At 49.4% G+C, this 19,516-nt stretch overlaps 1 protein-coding gene across 3 annotated transcripts in view; it reads right to left on the reverse strand.

The window, feature by feature from the left end:
- Positions 1-2,692: 2,692 nt before the first annotated feature.
- The window catches only part of GRHL1 (grainyhead like transcription factor 1), a 51,711-nt gene continuing 34,887 nt past the window's right edge, over positions 2,693-19,516 (reverse strand). The window contains exons 10-16 of one of the 3 annotated variants that reach the window (XM_080813891.1): positions 14,472-14,523; positions 13,042-13,181; positions 11,354-11,391; positions 9,099-9,190; positions 8,689-8,774; positions 5,665-5,729; positions 2,693-4,485 (exon numbers count right to left, since the gene is read on the reverse strand). In XM_080813891.1, coding sequence (XP_080670017.1) covers positions 4,371-4,485; positions 5,665-5,729; positions 8,689-8,774; positions 9,099-9,190; positions 11,354-11,391; positions 13,042-13,181; positions 14,472-14,523 — 588 coding nt within the window. In that variant the 3' untranslated portion in view covers positions 2,693-4,370. Of the gene's footprint in view, positions 4,486-5,664; positions 5,730-8,688; positions 8,775-9,098; positions 9,191-11,353; positions 11,392-13,037; positions 13,182-14,435; positions 14,524-19,516 lie in introns of all 3 variants that reach the window. The other 2 variants (XM_080813890.1, XR_013967435.1) reach the window with 2 other exon arrangements.

Here is a 19,516-nt window from a genome sequence, read left to right on the forward strand (position 1 = left end):
CGGAGACAAGAGCGTGAGAGGACTGGAGAAGATCCGCCGGGCCTGGAGGTCTGACTGGAGGTTGGGCACGGGAGAGACGGCGCAGTCAAAGGTGCCCACCGGTTTCTGGCTGGGCGGTCGCCACAGCGGAAGCCCCAGCAGGAGGCTCATGGTTGAGAAGGAAGAGTTTCGTCCCGGCTGCAGAGCCTGGTGGCGAACACCCAGGAGGTGGCTGATCTCGAGCTGAAGGGAGAGCTCGAGGCTGGAGGAAGGAATCTGGGAGTTGTCACTGTTCGAGGGCCTAGGATCGAGGAGAGATCACAGACCGGCCCCTGGGGACAGGGACACTTCGGGAGCAAGAGCGGGGTCAGAGAAGGGGCAGCCGTTAAGTCGGAGAACCAGGGGTGCGCTGCCTGGTAAACATTCCCGCTCCTTCTCTGCCTCCTCTCACCCACTCCCCCCGTCTCAGTTCCCCCAAAGGCCCGATTGCTACTTAGGCAGCTGTGTTGGAGGGGGGACGGCTTCCGTGCCGGGGCCGCGGGGGTTCCCCAGCGCGCCTGTAAGCGGGGCGATCCGATCGGAGGCGAGCGCGGGGCTTCCGCCCGGAGTCCTGAGCCCAGGCTCTCCCCCGTCTGGACTCGGACCAGGAGACACGGAGTTTGAGGAAGGGCTGGCAGCCGTCCGGAGACTAACAAGGAGATGAGTCCCCAAAGAAGGAAAGAAACGAGGTTGCTGGCGACATCACGCCCCAGGATGCAGCGGTGCCGCTTTTCGGCTCGAATGTTATGCAAGTGGCAGGCGTCTGTCCCTTCCTAGCAGTGTCATCTCCTGACCCGGAGTGTGGTCTGTGATGTGGCGCTATATCCCCCTTGCATGAGAGCCTGCGAGGACTGGAGGACGTTTGTCAAGTGTCTGGGAGGGGGTTAGATGGGCAGGCTGGGCGGGACCGACGGCGCGTTGTGCAGAATCCAGCGCACAAGGAGCGGGAAAGCGGGAGGAGGCCGGATTGTTTCCTTCGGGGACGGGAGCGGGGCCGGCGGGCCGGGGAGTTCTGCTCCGCTTCACTCAGTCGGAGGAGCGCACAGGGAAGCAGGAAGCCGCGGGGACTCCGAGGCTGGTGCTCAGGGGGAGGAACGGGACCGGTTTTGCCGCGGGCCACTGGGCAGTGTCTCCACGCTCTTGGCCGACGGCGCCCGTGATTTGGCCGCTCCTGCTGCTCCCGCAAGAACCCGCCCTGCGGTTTCCCGGTCAAGTGTGTGGGGACAGGCCCGTCACCCCGTCTCCTGCAGCCCAGCTCGCCCCGCAAAGCCTGGCCCGGAGAACCGCCGGTGGGCTGGGCTTCCAGGGGGTCCGGGGGGCGACCACAGCGCTGGCAACGGAAGAGCACGTCTGCGGGAGCGGAGAAGGGAGAGCTTGGTGAGGGAGAAGCGCGGCAAGGGAGGAGCATGGGCAAGGGAGAAGCGCAGCGAGGGAGCAGCGGGTCCATGCGTCGCGGATGGTGCGCCTGAGTGTGCCTTGAGGAACCCGCGGGCGCATCCCTCCTGCTGGTGTCCAGGCAGCAGGCTTGGGGAGGAAGGAAGTTTCCCCAAGAAACCTCCCGGGGCTCAGTGTTCATGCTAATGGCTTACGGTTTATTTGCTTGTTTTCGCCTGCGTCACATTTATAGGACGATGAAGACGAAATTTGGCTCCAGATGCGAAGGGGGTGAGGGCAGCACAAGCAGCTCGGGCCACATGCCCAGGCGGGAGTTGGGGCCCTGGGGCCCAGGGGGCGGCGCGGGGTCTGGCTTGGCCGCGGTCGCCACACGTTGGGGACCATGTGGTGACCGCCCGCTGCGGGCAGATGCCGCCGTGGCTAACGCTGCACGACGCCGCTGGCCGCTTCCCTCCGAAGCGGAGCCTAGAAACCGCGCCCAGTGCCGGGTCCCAGCGGGGCTCAGGCCTGCCTGGGCCGCCTCCTGGGCCTCCTCCCCGACCCAGGCTCACGGCCTCCCGACACCGGCCTCCCCAAGCGCACCCTCCCAGGGGCTTCTGCATTCACTCAGGAGGCGAAGCCTGCCCGGCCGCCTGCTGGCCCAGACCTAGCCCGGACGCCTCTGGGAGCTTCTGCTGCCAAAGGAGGGAGCGACGCGGCAGAACGCAGGCGCTCAGGGCCAAGGGAAACCCGAGGTGCAACTTGGAGCCTTGGTGAACGCGGCGTCCAGCAAAGGCTCTGAGCTGGGCCCTGGCCCCGCTGAGTGACCAGGAGCGGAGTCTGCCCCTAGATTCTTGACCTGTGACCCGAGCCTTAGAGCAGAAAACGAACAGATGTCGCAGGAAATCTAGCAGGACGTTCACTCCATTAATCTGATCACGTATTCATTAGTAATTTCTATCAATGTCTGTCATCTTTAGGCCTTGGATTACCTGAATAAGCTACAACAGCTGTTTGATTTAGAAAGTCTAATGAACTGAAACATTCTTGGTAGATTGTTAAACCAAACATTTTTCTGTTAAGCTTTTAAAAACTAAGAAACCTTAAGATTTTAGGGTCTGAAAGTGAATACCTTCAGCTTTAGTGGTTAAATTTTCGTAACAAGCTGAAAAATTATTCAGGGCTCCCTTATTTAAGAGTTACTTGGGCCATTTCAGACACCTGTAAGGAGAAATTAAGATGAAGGAAAAGACAGGACTATCCATTTGAGACGTGAGAAAATACTACGGAGATTCTTTTTGGCTCTACTAGTTTAAGATCTCACATTCTGCATTAGTGACTAATGAAAGGATAAAATCAAACGGAGTAATAGGAAATGACATATTATGAAACAGACATACAAAATTTAATCCCTTTGGTTTAAAATACATCTTCAATGATACAATTAAAAACAAGCGAGACAAAAATTTATTTCATAAAACAAAATATAAAATAGTTATGACCCGTGTCCCATGATATCTTATCTTAGAAAACCAGCAATTTAGTTCACATACTTCATTAGAATATTTTAATGTAAAAATGTAACCATCGATCCTACTTATACAAATGACCTATTCTAGCTCCCTGAACCGAGATCCCTGTGATTTTATTTGTTATAAAATTACACTTTTTTAGTACTTTATATATTTAAACACGTTTACAAAAAATGCTCCCCTGCCACAGTCACACAGTCTCATAAACTCATGAACGCTTCCTGGAATCGTTAGCGTGCGAGACGATCAAAGCTTGAAGGCTCTGGAACACGGTAACACAGAAATCACTTCTTGCAAGAGGAAGACGAGGAAGCACTCCATGTCGGGCTGCATCACTTAGTACCCGACAATCACATGCGTGTTGGAAGGACTGCGTGTCCACTCCCGCGGGTACGCACGATTGCTATAAGCCTGCGCAACAGAGCGGAGCTGCAGTAGTGTTTCCCCTACACTTCGTGGGCTACAACAGTGCAGAGATCCGAGTAACAACCCTCTCAAGAGCAAAGAGAATCTCTGCCGTTTGCGAAGGTTTTGCTATGCTCTGGAATGATCGCTGTCTGGGAAAACACGACAGAACATTTCAGTGAGTTCTGCTAAGCACAGTACTCGATCTGCTTGGTATACACGACCGAAAATAACTTAACCTTTCATTTAGGCAAAGTCTTCAAGGTAGACCTTGTTGTATCTCTTCACTCTATGTACAGACACCACGGTTATATATTATCTATTTGTATAAGACACGTATATACACATTTACAGACACAGGCCTTCAAAAACGTATTGCACTTATATACAACGCGGCGTTAGCTTAACTGATTCACACGGTGACCCATTTCAGTTCTTCATAAGAAAGGCAGTTGACACGTTCAAGAAAGTTGCAAAGGAAGATTCAGTAACATGCCCTATTTGAGTAAACATTTTCTGGAGGACAAGAGGCTGAGGGAGAAAGGGCGCGTCCTCGCCTCTTCGGATGCCACTGCCACCACCCTGAGGCAGTCAGAGCTACACTGAGCAGGCAAAGGCACGAAATCCTTAAACCCAAGCCCTTTACCTTTTCTGGCTTGCACTAGTGAGCAGGCCCACTAACATTGAAGAGATAAGGTAGATAGCCCAATAGTTCTATAAATAATGGAGCAGATATTCCAAAGGTTCCCAGAGAGTCTATTAAATCTTAGAACAAAGTTGTCACTTTTAATCCTAAGTTCTGATATCAGGATACTGATATCCGAAAATTCAAACATAATGGCGTATGGATTTCTGTCGTCTGGAAATGCCAAGGCGGTAGTTCAAACGCCATCTATGAGCCAAATGTAGCGCCATCTCCTACTCGCAAGGAGTCCCTTCCGCTGACCTCCACCCTTACCCGCGGTGTACCTGTGGCGGGCCAAACAGTGAGGCCCACGTAACCTTCCTTGAACTCGCTGGGAGAGGTGGGCCAGCGTGCCCTTAGATCTCGGTGAGGGTGAGCCTGTACGATCCCCCGGCTTCTTCGATCTGCAGCTGGAAGGTGTCTTCATTGGAGTAATGCTTCACGATGTTGTCGTCCATGTTCACCAGAATCCTGGAAGAGGAGAAGCAAGACAGGTCTCCTCATTCTTGCCCGTTTGGAAGGCAGGCCTGGTCTCACGGGCAGCGCGGCCCCGTCCCAGCTGCGACACGGGAGGTACGTCATTTACGAAACCTCCCGCAGCCTCGATCCCCTCACCTATGAAGCGGAGGTAGTGTCAGGGCCTGACTTGTAAGGCTGTTCGAGGACTACATGAGGGACCCGAGCAAAGCTCTTCGAATAGCGTCCGGCCCGGGGCGAAACAAAGCGTACTAGCTTATCTCCTGCTATTACTTCAGCACGTAGGACTCCCTCGATAGACAGGAGCTCTTGCAATGCCGGAATAAGTCTGCAGAAGCAGCACCTCACTGATCCAGCTTTAGAAAGCATGTTAGTCAAAGTAACCTATGGGATCTGAAGCCACAGCTGCCTGACCAGTTATCTTCCCTGGCAAGTTATCCTCAACGTTTAAGTGAACTACTAGGAAGTCTGACCCTTCCCACTAGGCTCATCCAGAAAATTCCAATTATAATTTGCTTTAGAATGAAGCCAAATGATTCTTATGCCATACTCTGCTAACCCATATCAAGTAGCAGAATCCCTTAGCTGAAATGGAACTAAAAATATTAATTTCTGGACCAGGGAGCAATGTTTTATGATTGAAAACACGGTCCAGGACAGGAGAACTCAGTAGAGGGAGCAAAGACTGAACCTGAACCATGGCCTTGGCACTAAGCTGCGACCAGAGCTTGGACATCGCAGGCTCTCTGCCTCAGCTGCCAGGTCTCTGAACTAATGAATGCCCAGCCCGGCTCAGAGGGTAACGTGAAAGTTAAGTACTACGCCAAGTGCCTGGTCCAGTGCCTGACTCATGCCGGGGGCACAACGAACGGGGCCATGCCTGCTCTTACCCTGACTCAATCTCGTAACGTGCTCTGGGATTTGGAGCTGCTTCACTGGTGCCCAGTGTGGGAAGAGCAAATAAAAATTTTACTTGAAAAAAAAAAAAAAAGTCCACAAAGATGTCTTAGAAAGGCAGATCAATTTAATGTGGATATTTTAAGAAAAAATATATCCCTGCATTTCACATTTCTGTAACTTTTTCTAGACTGGGCACAAATGCATGTGAATTGCATTAATGTTACAGAATATTAACATTATTTAGAAGTACTAGGAATGCCAGGTAACGCTTACCCTTTTTTACATTTCTTGAATATCTTCCCAATCTTATCATGGGGCACATCGTATTTGTCTGAGATCTAAAAGAACAAAGAAAAATAATTACAAAATGCTGATCTCGAGGCTTTAAAACGCAAACTATAAATACTGTGGGACACTCACTCGGTTTTCTGTCTTTCAAAAATGCACGTGCACAGCCGTACAGGAAATGCCTGCACACCGTGGGAGGGGGGTTACGTGCCTTTGGAGGGAGCGGTGGTCACCGGCCTGTCATCTCCCCCTAGCGTACTGATGGCTCTCTATGGGTTATGTGGTCCTCTTTCTGGAATGTGACTACGCTCTAGAGCACTGTTAGGTTTCCAGAAGGAAGTGCGCAGCTGCTCAGTGCTGCTCTGCACCCCGGGGACCCACAGCTCCCGTCCACGGCGCTCCTGTGACCCTGAAGCGGCCACGGGGCCCCAACCTGATGACCTAAGCCCCACAGCTTCCAGTCGGGGTCCCGCCCTGCGGGTCACACCACCGCACACGCTCTGCTCAAGCCCACGAAGGCCCTGCTCCGGGGTCCGACCCAGCGGCCTTGACTCGGCTCTGACCCTCCGCCTCCCCAGCTCAGGAGAGGGAGGCCCTGATTCCCTGCAGCGCAGGGCCACAGCGGGGACTCCGCGTGTCCAGCACAGAGCAGGGGTTCACTTTAGATACAGAATCACGGGAAGGAAAACAACGCCTGAATGTCCCAGAGCCTGGGAAACACGTCAAGGTCCCTGATCACAAACCACCACTGCGCCTCTGCCCGTTCTACTGAGAACCTCTCCGAGCAGCACAGATTCTCACAAAGCCCGCGAGGCTCCGTGGTTAACCGCGAGGTTAACGTGGCCGTGGCCGCTGGGGTGTGGCCCTCGGGCCCTCCAGAGCCTCAGCCCTTCCACCCCCTTCCATGATCTGTAAGGTACAGACAGAGCAGTGGAATCAGGGTAGTGTCAAGTGTGCGGGTTTCCTGTCGGAGCACAGAGGCTGTCTTTAAGGAGAGAGCATGAATTAATCCAAGGATAAGGTGACTCCGTCTACACCAAATGCTTGATCTGGAATTGTGCAGACCACCCCCAATCTGGGGCTACCATCGACCCTCCATCTGAAGAGCAAAGCTCAAAGCGGCACTGAGAAAGGGGGTCTCAGAAGGCCAACCTGCAGACCGCTTTCAAGCTAACAAAAACACCCAGTTCAAACCCAATCTAAGCTCCCATCATCCAAACATCCACTTCTTTTCTGTATCACTGGGTCATGCTTCCTTGCGTACTTATGAAGCATCAGTTAGGAAACCCCAGGCCTGAGAGACGACGCTGACGGATTCTTGATAGGCTCTGAGCACGTTGTATTTGCACAGTAAGTCTCAACCTTTTTCACTTCCTTTCTCTCTATAATTAAGAGTTTGCATGGTTTTGGAGAAATGAGGAAAGGTTACCAGAAGACAAGGTAAGAAAGAGTAACGTAGGGGTGCCTGGGTGGCTCAGTGGGTTAAAGCCTCTACCTTCGACTCGGGTCATGATCCCGGGGTCCTGGGATCGAGCCCTGCATCGGGCTCTCTGCTCAGCAGGGAGCCTGCTTCCGCTTCTCTCTCTGCCTGCCTCTCTGCCTACTTGTGATCTCTGTCAAATAAATTTTAAAAATCTTAAAAAAAAAAAAAAGAGTAATGTAGGAAAAATCGCACGAAGCTGAAAAACGACAGAAAGCCAAGGCTGATGGTGGTGGTGGCTTCGTTGGGGGGAGGGAATGTGCTCAGAGATGCCTGTGAGCCCAGGGACCCCGAGAGACCCTGGCTCCCCCAGTCTACTGTTCCCTCACCCTGCTTTATTTTTTGTCACTGCATTTATTAGTGCCTGGAAAATTAATTCTTAGTTTCTTGGCCCACTTTCTTGTCCACACCTTCCTCTCTGGACCCGAAGCTCCATTCGGCAACGTGTCACCTACTCTCACGACTCTGGCAGCTAGAACAGAACCTGGTGCCAAGCAGGCGCTTTGTAACACGTGTTAGCAGAATTCAGCATACCGCGGCTGTCAGAGGAGCCGGGGGAAACCCATTTCCAGTGGTGCGCACGCTCTGAGCTTGAAGATGCCTCTGATTTCTAGCGAGTTGATTAATATCAGGACACAGTGTTGACTCCTTGAACTGTATCCCGGGGCAAAGCTAAAATGGCCTCCTCCTCACGCCAACTCTTGCTGACATCCCAGCAGGGCTGGCTGGGGTCAGTTTGTTCAGTGCTGAGGTCTTAGTGGGAAGATTATGGTTATCACTGGCTACGTGTCTAAATTTTCTCAAATAGGTTTTGGCTAAGGACTTGATATAAACTTGGTCATTCCCCAGGATCAGGAGTTTCAAAGGCAGACCCAGGAGCCATTGTTTTTATGCATGAGTTTTTAAAGATTTCTACTTGATTAAAAATAATTTCTGTGAGCTTCTAAATGGTTTGTTAAATGGCAGTCTTCCTTTAACCAAGTATATTAAAACTATTTCAGGGAAGCCTGGGGGCTCAGTCGGTTAAGCATCCAACTCTTGGTTTTGGCTTAGGTCATGATCTCAGGGTCCTGGAATCGAGCCCCATGTCAGGCTCCACACTCAGCGTGGAGTCTGCTTGAGATTCTCTCTCTCCCTCTGCCCCTCCTGCTTGTGCTGGCTTTCTCTCTCTAAAATAAATAAATAAATTATTAAAAAAATAAAACACCCAACCCCCCACCACCAAAAAAAACCCCCCATCTCATAGATCAGCACGAAAGCCATCAGTTCTATTGATAAGACGTTACTCAGAAGTTACTTCTACCAACTAGTATGCTGGGTGCGGTGGCGTGAGGCCCAGCGGGGAAGGCCCTGCCGACGACTGAGGGCCCCACGAGACGGGATGAAACCTGGGCTGGGCCACAGACACGAGCCTCAGAGATTTCCGTAATAACAAGGAATCTGGGTGGTCTGATAAAATGTGTTTCAGTGGGATTCTACTTCGGTACGTTTAACTTTCTCAGGAGGGTTTCCAAGTTCCTACTACTTACAGCCTCCATCAAGCCTTTCAAAGATGGAGTCTTCAGCATCAGGGCATCAAAGACTTCCTCTGACTCCTTGCGTACGTAGAGCAGCACTAATCCCCAGCCAGGAATAAGGAGGGGGAAAGAAAAAAGACACAGTTATTTGTATGGGCAAAATGAGAGAACAGCTCCTAGACACCGGTTAAACTAAAAAGAGACACATCAAGAACAGGGAACATGAACCAATGTCAAATCCATCTGAACGAATGCAGCTTTCAGCTTCTTTTGACTCTCGTGTGAGTCCAAGCTCCGAGCCGAGAGCCGGTCTGATTCAAGAGAGTCAAGCTAGACAAGATGGGCCTGAGCACTTCGTGCTTTTGGCAGATCCAGAATCCCCTTCTCTCTGACAGCTCCCCCAAGGACTGCAGCCGACGCACCTCTCTTTGGTTCTTCCAGCCGAGTCAGCTTAGCCGCAGGGGCGATCGAAAAATCCTCCTCCGATCCATACGGAGCCCTTTTCAAGTTAGAGCTGCAGGCAATCCAAAAGATGTGATTAGTGACTTCCACTTCTATCACTTGGTGGAAACAAAAAAGAGTTTTAGGGTATACCACTGAAGTTCAGATTTACAATGACCTTCGTGCTTTATCTGGTCCAGCTCCCTTAGTTTGTGGAGGAAAATCTGAGGCCCAAGGAAAGACACTGACTGAACCCGCTCGGGCTGTTCAAGGGCAGAGCTGGGACTATACACTCGGGTCGGCTGCCGGACACTCTGCACTGCTCGGACACTAGAGCAAAGTGCTCCTCGGCAACAGAGAGCCGCTTTTCAGGAAGCATTTTATGGAGGAAGTAGGATTTGAGATAAAAACAAACACACGCACACACACGAAAACACACACACATGCACGTAAAAAGGTGGCAACAAAGGAGAGAACATGTCAACAAAGTGGGGAAGTGCCACCAGCAGAGCCAGGCTGGCTAAAATAGAAGGCTCTGTAGGAAGCAGGTCCTGACGGGCAGCCGGGACGCTAGCGGGAACACCTTGATGATCTGGCCGTAAGGGAATTTTAGACCCAAGGTGCAGACTTTAGGAAATCTTTCAGTTTCGTGAAATGAGAATGCTGTGATCGAAGTGTGTGGTAGACACCGGAGGGGACTCCCGGACTCAGAAGCAAAAGAACCTGTTAGGGGACTCTGGGGAGATCGCAGCAGAAAGTTCGAAAGGGTTCGAATACAGTAGTGTCAGTGCAAATAAAAAGAGGAAATAGACCCAGTGTGTTTGAAGAAATAAGTCAAGTCATGTGGCTCAAGTTGTATGTTGTGAGGGGGTGCAGTGTGGGCAAGAGAACAGCACAATAACTGAAACTGAAAATGAAGAAGGAGGGCTTGGTCTTGAGCAGAAGGATCACGTCAAGAATAGGGGCTGGGCCTTCCGCTACTCAGTCTGTCTGAGTTTCCAGCACACACCCAGGCCTCCCGTGAAAGCACGTGAGGTCCGTCTGAGCACACGAGGAGTCTGAGAGGCAGTGGGGGGATGGCCTTCCGAGAAAACGCTCCCTCCGCAACACGGGTCTGAAAGGGGAGCCCAAAGAGGGGACCGGACATGGTTGAGTGCTGAGCACGGGGTGTCCCAGTGTGGGCAGTCAGGGCCCAAGTGGGCCACGGAGGGTAACCACAGGTCAGGGGCAGTGACACCTCCACAGCAAGGAGCACACCCAGGGCCAGCTTCCTTCTTCGAAAGGGAACAGGGTTTCCTGGAGAAGAAGCTGATCCTCAGGCTGGGGAAGGGAAAGCACCGGTGCCCGGAAGACCCTGGGCACAGGCGTGAGGGAGCACTCAGGGAGCTTGGCGGGGGGCGGGCTTCGATGGGGCTCAGGAGTAGCTGGAAGGGCTCCAATGGACCTTCTAGGACAATTTGATCAAACTAAATGACAGAAATGATCTGCAACTTGTTGAATAGAGCCAGAAACTAGGAGTCCATACTGATAATAAAAAAGGAAGAAATTTAAAGTTTGATGAGGAATGAAATTTTCACCAAGCGACAAAGCACCTCCCCACAACAGACTCACTACAAAAGGAGGACGGGTGCCCTCGCGGTGGCGGAGCCTGGCAGACACCACCTTGACCATGTGATCAAAGTGAACCACACTGTCGTGGGGGGAAACTGAAACTGTGCTACCTGACAGGACACACGGGGAGCGCAGCGTTGTGTCTACGACATTCCTGCCAAGATGCATAATTACCTGAGTCTAATCATGACAAAACAACAGAGCCCCAAACTAGAGGACATTCTACAAAGCAACTGGCTTGTAATCTTCAAAAGTATTAGGTCAGGAAAGTCAAGGAGACACTGAGGACTGTTCAAGACTGAAGGATATTAGACACAGCTACACACACGGTCTGAGTCTGCACCGGACCTTCCTCTGCTATAAAGGACATTATCGGAACAACTGACAAAAAACCTGAACAGGACGTCTTGTTACTATCCTGGCTCCATTATGTGGGAGACTGTCCCCACCTGTAGGGAATATACACAAAGCGTTTAGGAACGACAGGTCATGGAGTCTGCAGCTGACTCTCCAATGGCACAGGAAAAAATGAGGTCTTTGCATTGTATTTGCAATTTTTCTGTAAGTTTGAGATTGTTCAAAAATAAAAAGAAGTTATTAAATCAAAACAAAACATAAACCTTACCCTTCACCCTCCAGTTCTTCTGGGGCAATGGGAAGGACCTAAGACCAAAAAAAAAAAAAAAAAAAAGATTGTTTCTAGCATATGCTCAAAATATTTCACACCGTAAGCAACTTATTCCTAAAATGAAAATAATTTTGAATTTAGTCTAGTCCAAAATCCCTCAGCCTTATTTGTCAATAACCAGACTCTTCTGGGCATGAACCCCTCTAAAGCAGGGGATGGCCAAGTACGGCCCGCGAGCCAAGTGGGGACTGATGCCTGTTCACAGAAATTTACTGGCGCACGGACATGCTCACTCCCGGGCATCTGGCACTGTAGTGGCAGAGTTGAAGGGTCACAACAGACACCATGTGGCTCCAGAAGCCTACAGTATTTGCTCTCTGAGACTTTACAGGAAAAGTCTGTCAACCCCTGCTCACCCCAAAGCTTCTCATTAGAAACTGGATACATGGTTGGGGCACCTGGGTGGCTCTTGATATCGGCTAAGATCATGATCTCTGAGGTATGTCTGAACACATGGAAAGTTCGAGAGGCAGTGGAGAATGGCCTTCAGAGAAAAGACTCCCTACGCCACCTGGGTCTGGAAGGGGAGCACCAAAGAGAAGACCGGACCCTCAACATGGTCAAGCGCTGAGTAGCGGGGGTGAGCCGGCGTGGGCAGTCAGGGATGGAGCCTACGCAGAGCTCCACGCTCAGCGACGAGCCTGCTTGAGATTCGCGCTCCCTCTGCCCTCCCCCAATGATGCACTCACTCTCTCAAATCAATAAACCTTAAAGAAAAAAATAGAGAGAGAGTGAAAGATACATTGGCAATACCCTCCCAATCCCCAAAACTTAAAAACTCATCGACCTGTATAAATCTGTGCACGGAGTGCATGGGAGACCACCTTCTTCATATTGTTTTGAGCTCTGCAGAGAAAGCAGGCCCCACGCTGTCCGAGCTGTTCTCTCTACTAAGCTTCCGTTCGAAGCAGAGCGTGGCCACTTGTGAACTTTTATATTAATTGCCAAGATATGGCTGTCTATGTGCCAACTATGATTCAGTAACTGAAACAATGAGGAGAGCCTTCGGATGCTCTTTTTTTTTGTTTTTCTTTTTAAATCTTTTTTTAAAAGGTATTTTATTTATTTATTTATCTATGAGAGAGAGAGTGCGCACGAGAGCGCGCACACAAGCAGGGAGAGAGTCAGGCAGAGGCGAAGAGAGAAGCAGGCTCCCTGCGGAGCAAGAAGCCTGATGTGGGACTCGATCCCAGGACTGTGGGATCATGACCTGAGCCGAAGGCAGCGGCTTATCCGACTGAGCCACTCAGGCGTCCCTTGGATGTTCTTTTTGCCATGAGGTCTACCTATCCTAAGTCTTCCTGTGGCTGTTCCCTCCTGCCCAGAACCATGTAAGTTAAATGCACAAGATCATAGATTCGGACTCCAAACTGTTACTATTCTAACAATTTTAAAAGAAACTAAGACATAAACACACACAGATGAACAGAAGTTCACAGGTTTGGTACTTCATTCCTGTCAACAAGGCTTACATCCACCTTATTGTAAGGACATCGTATCACCCAACAGAATATTCCAGAAGGCTGGCCCGTAACAGTAGTCAAACCTCTCTAAACTGGCTTCTGTTTACCAGGAATGCCAAAGACCTTCTCTCTCGCAGCCACCCCGGGATCCTGGTTACCTACGTGAGTGCCCCGCTGAAGGTTGGCAAAGTGCACGTCGGGAATGAAGAGAACAGGCTGGGTGTCCAGATCAATGAAGGGCTTGAAAACTGTGATATCCATCCGTTTGTGAGAGGGAAGCAGTGGCACTTTAACATCGGAAACTGGGAAAAAAAAAAAAAAAGACAACCCCCTAGTCAACCACTTCGGTACCCATAGTGGACAGAGGCCACAGAGCAGTCCCCTCAAATATAAGGGCCTTAAACGGCAGCACTCTAGAAGGAACAGCTCACGTTGCCTGAGCCAAGAGGAAAATCACAGCCCACGTGAAGAAATACATTGCTTACATTTATACTAAAATCAACAGAACATCTTAGCAAAATGAGAAGAGAAAAGGCTACTTTTAAACATACACAGGAAGTCTGGAACAGAGGCAAAGCATGTTTACTTTTTGCCTGAAAGGCTAAGGCTTACGACCATACAAACATAACTCAGAAGTCATTTCGGCTGAGCCGCCCTGACTCAGTGGCTCACATTCCGACAGCAATGCGCTCTTCCCCTTGAGAACGTAACTCTGTGGCTCCAACTTCCCCTCCCAACTTCCCCTCGGAGAGGCTCAGCGTGAGGGTCACGGACCAGGTTTTTTATTTATTAAGGTACAGACTCCCTCTTCCCTTGCCATCTGCCCTGTAGCCCTCGGAGGTGAGCTCTCCCTCGGGTGAGCTGCGAGTCTGCCCTTCGATGCCGGCCCGGGAGCCCACTGCGCGGTGCCGCAAGGCACACGTCTGCCGAGCAAGGCCCCGTTCGGAGCCCGAGGCTCGCCGCCCACGCACTGCACGAACCGCTCCTGCCACAGAGCAGCACCCCCCCCCCCCGCCCGCCCCAGAGCAGACACATACGGGATTTTGTGAATATGAATACTGGTCACATTAAAAAAAAAAATCAATCAAATAAATAAATAAGGAAAGAAAGAAAGCTTTCCGGGTGAAATGTCCAAACAGGAGCCCTACGGATTCTGAAACGTTAGAAAACTACACCCATTTGGAAGTAAGACCTTCTGAATTCTCAAGAGCATTATTATGATTCTTACAAGTCTAGACAAGCCCCGGTGTTATCACCAGCGATCCAGACAGAAGGTGTGTTATTTTTCAGGGCCGGAATAGTAACCCAAACTAAAGCTACCGGCCAAAGTATGTGAACTCCGGAAAAACGCAAGGATCCTTTTCTGTCCCTCCCCCTGGAAAAGGACTTCGCTCAGCCAATTCATCTGATCGTGTGACCGGCAAAGAAGTCGCACTACCACCGCGCGGCCGTGAGTGGCCCCTACTGTGCCTTGTGCTTGATGCAGTAAATACAGATTCAGTCACTATTCTGAATGGAAAAGATCTAAAACATGTGGCGGAAACATTTCTACTTACAGGCATTCAACTGGGAGCTGGGGTCAGTGCACTTGCCTTTTCTTTTGCTTTGCTTTCGTTCTTCGTCCCTGATTTTCCTTTCAGCTCCCTATAGGTCGAGAGAAGACAAAGCATGATTCTGTTTAATTGATCCTCTTTAAAATATTTAATTCTGGGGCGCCTGGGTGGCTCAGTGGGTTAAAGCCTCTGCCTTCGGCTCAGGTCATGATCCCAGAGTCCTGGGATCGAGCCCCGAATTGGGCTCTCTGCTCAGCAGGAAGCCTGCTTCCCACCCCCCCTCCTCTGCCTGCCTCTCTGCCTACTTGGGATCTTTGTCTGTCAAATAAATAAATAAAATCTTAAAAAAAAAATAAAATATTTAATTCTTTTCTGAGGAATGGGAAAAACATATCTCCTTTCTGGAGATAAACTCCATTAATTATTATATTTATGGAGCTTAACATAGTAGTTTTCTCTAAAAAAGCCTATTTTTTCCCCCCTTTTTTTAAGAGAAGGAGGAAAAGGAGCAGAGGGAACGGGGAGAGAGAGAATCTGAAGCAGGCTCCACGCCCAGGGTGTAGCCAGACATGGGGCTCAATCTCACAACCCTGAGATCATGCCCTGAGCCCAGATCAGGGGTCCAGTGTCCAGCTGATTAAGCCACCCAGGTGCCCCTAGAAGGCCCGTTCTTAAAACTGTTTAACTATGTGAAATCATGGGGAAATACCATTTACTTAAAAAACAAATACAGCACAATTCCCCTCAACAATGGATGCGGCCAGGCTAAAGGAAAAGCTGAAGATATCTGCTCATGCACTACGTGGCCTTCAAAAACCCGAGTGACTCCTGCCGTTGTCTGGTAGACAAGCTGGCCCTGCTGTGACTGTGCTTTCCCAGGTCAGCAATGCTCTCATTGGAAGTGGGATTCTCTCCAAGGACTTGGTGTCAAGCAAGTGACAGATATGACCAACTATAACTCCCAAAAGTGAAGATTTAAGTAGAAATCTGCATAATCACATGAAAGAGAAAAAGTGTACTCCCGATCCCATAGAGAGGACATATACACAATATACATCAACCGTACAGAGAATGGCAGTGCCCTAGTATTTATAAAACATGACCTAAAATTAAGCAAGTATAATAAAAACCTAACTATTAATTAATCATTTTGCTTCACCTGTTAGCATTTATTTCTGGGTGGTACAGTTTTCTTCACAAAGTCACCCAGTGAAATCTCGACAAGAAGCTTATTTTTCTGCAAATAAACTCCCTGGTAGTAAAGATAGGCAATGAAAATCATCCCACAGACATTTTACCAAACAGAATACAAACCACCTTCTGCCCCTTCTAGAAGGTGTTAAGACACTCATATACCGGTAAACACACAATAAAAATCGCTATGCAATGCTGACACAAACCCCACCTCCCTGACACAGAAAAACAGGTCAATATCCTTGACCTCCCGCCTGTTACCATACAGTTGGTCTGCGTCTCTCTCAGTTCTTTCCAAGAGTCTAACAATAGCTTCACTCTGATGATAAATTACACTCCCCAAAAGGTAGTTTTAAAAAATAAGACATTTCCCTCCGTATTTATTGGCTCCATCTATAAAGAAGAAGGGACTTGTGCTTCCACTCGAGATGGGACTATCACAGACAGACTTACCCCCACCCTGAAACAACCTAAACAAAAAAAAAGAGAGAGGCAGGAAACAAGGATTGTTAAGGCCAGGGCCACCAGGCAACAAAGAACGGGGATCTGTGAGAGAAAGGAAACAAAAAAGATAAGCCCTCCAGGGGCTGACTGCCTTCCCAGCCCCCAGGCTGTGGCACAGGGAGGGACGTCCAGAGGTCTGCTCCATCCAGGTTCCCTGGGTCAAGAGAGAGAGTTGAAAATCCGGAGAGAGATCAAGGAAGCAGGACAAAGTAGCAATGGGGAGTTACATGACAAAGAACCCCAGAGGTCTCAGGAGGGTCCCCTCAGGTAGTCAGTCCAGTACCGAGAGAGAGAAACAGGTGTAAGGAAGGTACCCAAGGTTGGGGGAAAAGCACTCAGAAAAAACTAGAGAACAGTGTCTGAAACTCACACAGGGAAAACAGCGCCGCTTCCCACCAGCGAGACTGGAGAAACTGAAAATCCACAGGGTGGTTGGTAGAACAGTCAGGAAAACCTGAGCTCAGTTGCGGAGAATAAGCAGCTGATACCGAGCCACTCCAGACTCACCTATCAAAACTGGAAAAGACCTGAAAGGATCAAAATGTTTCCAAGCAACTCCACCAGCTCTCAGGACAAAGCTCATGAGGATTCCGAAGATGACAAAGCCATCCAGTGTCAGACAGTGTAAAACTCACGTGGCTAGTAGCCCGTGAGACGCCAGGCAGGTAAAGCAGCAGGAGAACACAACTTAGGAGGAGGCTGTCAAACCACTGACATCAGCCCAGAAACCACACAGAATTCAGGCGAGGACATCAGCATGGCTGTCGTAACTACACTCCACATGTTCAAAAAGTTAGTGAAAAAACACACACATTGAGACCAGAAAGATGTAAAACAGATCCAAATTGATCTCCCAGAGACAAGAACGTCTGAGATGGAAAATACACTGCATGGGATTAACGGCAGTGTAGACAGGGCAAAGGAAATACTGAAGAACTTTAGACATCAACAACAGAAAGTATCCAAGCCGGAACATGGAGAGAAAAGGCAATACTAGAGAATGAACAGCACCGGGGAGCTGTGGGACTGCAAGCTCGTTTGTGTACCTGTGAAACCGGCATTCCCAGAGGAGGATGAGAGAACGTGTTTCAAGAAACAAAGCCTGAAAAATGTTCCAGTAGGATGAAAACTATAAACCCACAGATCCAAGCAGCTCAACAAACTCTAAGTACAAGAAATGTAACAAGAAACATCAAATTGCTCAAAATCAGTAAAAAGAGAAAATCTAAAGAGAGAAAAATAGATACATTAGGTACAGAAGAACAAAGATAATGATGATGGCAGGTATTTCATTAGACATGGAAGTGTGGGGCGCCTGGCTGGCTCAGCCAACTCTTGATTTCGGCTCAGGTCATGATCTCAGGGTCATGAGATCAAGCCCCACAGCAGGCGCCACGCTCGGTGGGGAATCTGCTTGAGATTCCCTCTCTCCCTCTCTCTGCCCCTTCCCCCACTCATGCACTCTTTCTATAAACAAACAAATAAATAAAATCTCACCCCAAAAAATGTAAGGCTGACAACAGCAGAGTCATGTCTTTCAAGCATTGAAGGAAAAAGCGTCAGCCAGAATTTTATACCCAGCAAAAAGATTTTTCAAAATCAGAGGTGAAATCCTTTTCAGACATACAAAAGCTAAAAGATTTCGTCAGCAGTAGACTCTGCAAGAAATGTTAAAAGTCCTGTGACATTATAGAGAGCTATTTAAACTTGCGCTATTTCACTCTTGTCTCCACAACTAAAGAGGCTGATCTTGGGCCAACACAGCGGGCGGTGACTGAAAAGTTAATCTATCTGTTCCCGATTACAGCCACAGTGAGTATTACTCTGCTGAAGAAAACAATCTATGGGAAATAAAGGCCAATGACATGTTTCTAAGGATGAACCCCCTATATATATATATATATATATATATATATATACACACACACACACACACACACACACCCCCACAAGCTCGTAGAAAGAGAAGCTGCCAAATTTCCACTGGTTAGAGGTCCAATTCCTGTTCTCGTTTTCTCTGAAAATGTGTTAAATTGCTGCTGCTTCTGTCATAGGAGAAAGTTCCATTTACCAAACCCGTTGAGCAGTTCGTAATAACATACTAAAAAAAACCTTCTTAGGAGAGAAAAACCATGTAAACGCCTCTGAAGCACACCAAGAGATGTCTTGTTTCTGGTTTCCTACTGTGGATGTGGACCAGATTGATAAGATGTAAGGGTTTTAAGAACCAGCAGAGAAAAATGAACGGACAGGCGCCGAACAACAGGTGAGTCCTAGCTCAGGAAGGAGAGCATCGAGGAGGGAGGTGGGATAGTCCGCAGAGAGGAGGCAGCACCAGACAATCCAGAAGAGCAGAAGCAATCCCAACTGTAAGGGACGAGAGAAGCTAAAACAAGAGGCACGAGAATGAGGAGCGGGCGTGAGGTCACGGAGGAGTTTCATGTGGCTGAAAGATTCAAGGACTTTGACAGTTAATTACACACAGTGATACATAATATTTTCTTCCCATACCGGGTTTGATATCAACCCCTAACAGCTCTGAGATTAAAACCTCAGGATGGAAACAGTGTGTACGTCCACCCCCAGGCCCCCTAGGCACCTCTCGACTGGACAGCGCTCACGCCACCGCTGTGTGCCGTCCGGGCGCCACGGGGAAAGCAGACCAACAGTTTTCAACCCTGAGCAGATCTCTGCTTCCGCAAAAGGGCCCGATAGGTCAGCAATATTTTCAGGGGCCTTACAAAGACAGCCCAGCCTATGAAGGCTGAGGGTGTGTGGGCACCTAGACAGGCCACACAAAGCACGGCCAGGTGCAGATGCCTAGTTTCTAACCATGATTTTGCGTGACCTCCTCTCACCGCGGGACAGAACTTACACACATGCAAGGAGAAGACAGTGACTGGCTTGCACAGTGGACACGCTATGCCAGACCATGGCTAACATGCTGCTCTCACACGTGATCGAGACGAACAGGTGAGGAGGCAAGCAGCGTCTCTGGAAGATGAAATCGTGTCGTCCCAGGCCACACTCAGTTTTGCGACTCCGAAGAGAAGGCTTTCTGCTTCAGAATGTACATTAGCACACACTCACGCAATAAAAAAAAATGGTTTCTAAATTCTGTACAACCACTGATTAATAAAATAACTGGACGATCATGAAACTTTCCCTGTGTTTCATTTTCTAAATCAGCTACCAATACGGAAGCTTCCCTCAAAAAATCTTACTATTAAAAATAATTTCATTTGAGATTGTGACTCATTACTGTTCCTTCTCTGCAAAACTGCTTGTACAGCTTTTGCCGTCTGATGCGGAAAACTCCAGTTCATGCTCACGCGTGCTGACATCGTTTGACACAGCCGAGATTCAAAGTGGGTCCATGCACCAGG

The sequence above is a fragment of the Martes martes genome (genome assembly GCF_963455335.1).
Source record: "Martes martes genome assembly, chromosome: 9".
In the NCBI taxonomy this organism is placed as follows: Eukaryota; Metazoa; Chordata; class Mammalia; order Carnivora; family Mustelidae; genus Martes; species Martes martes.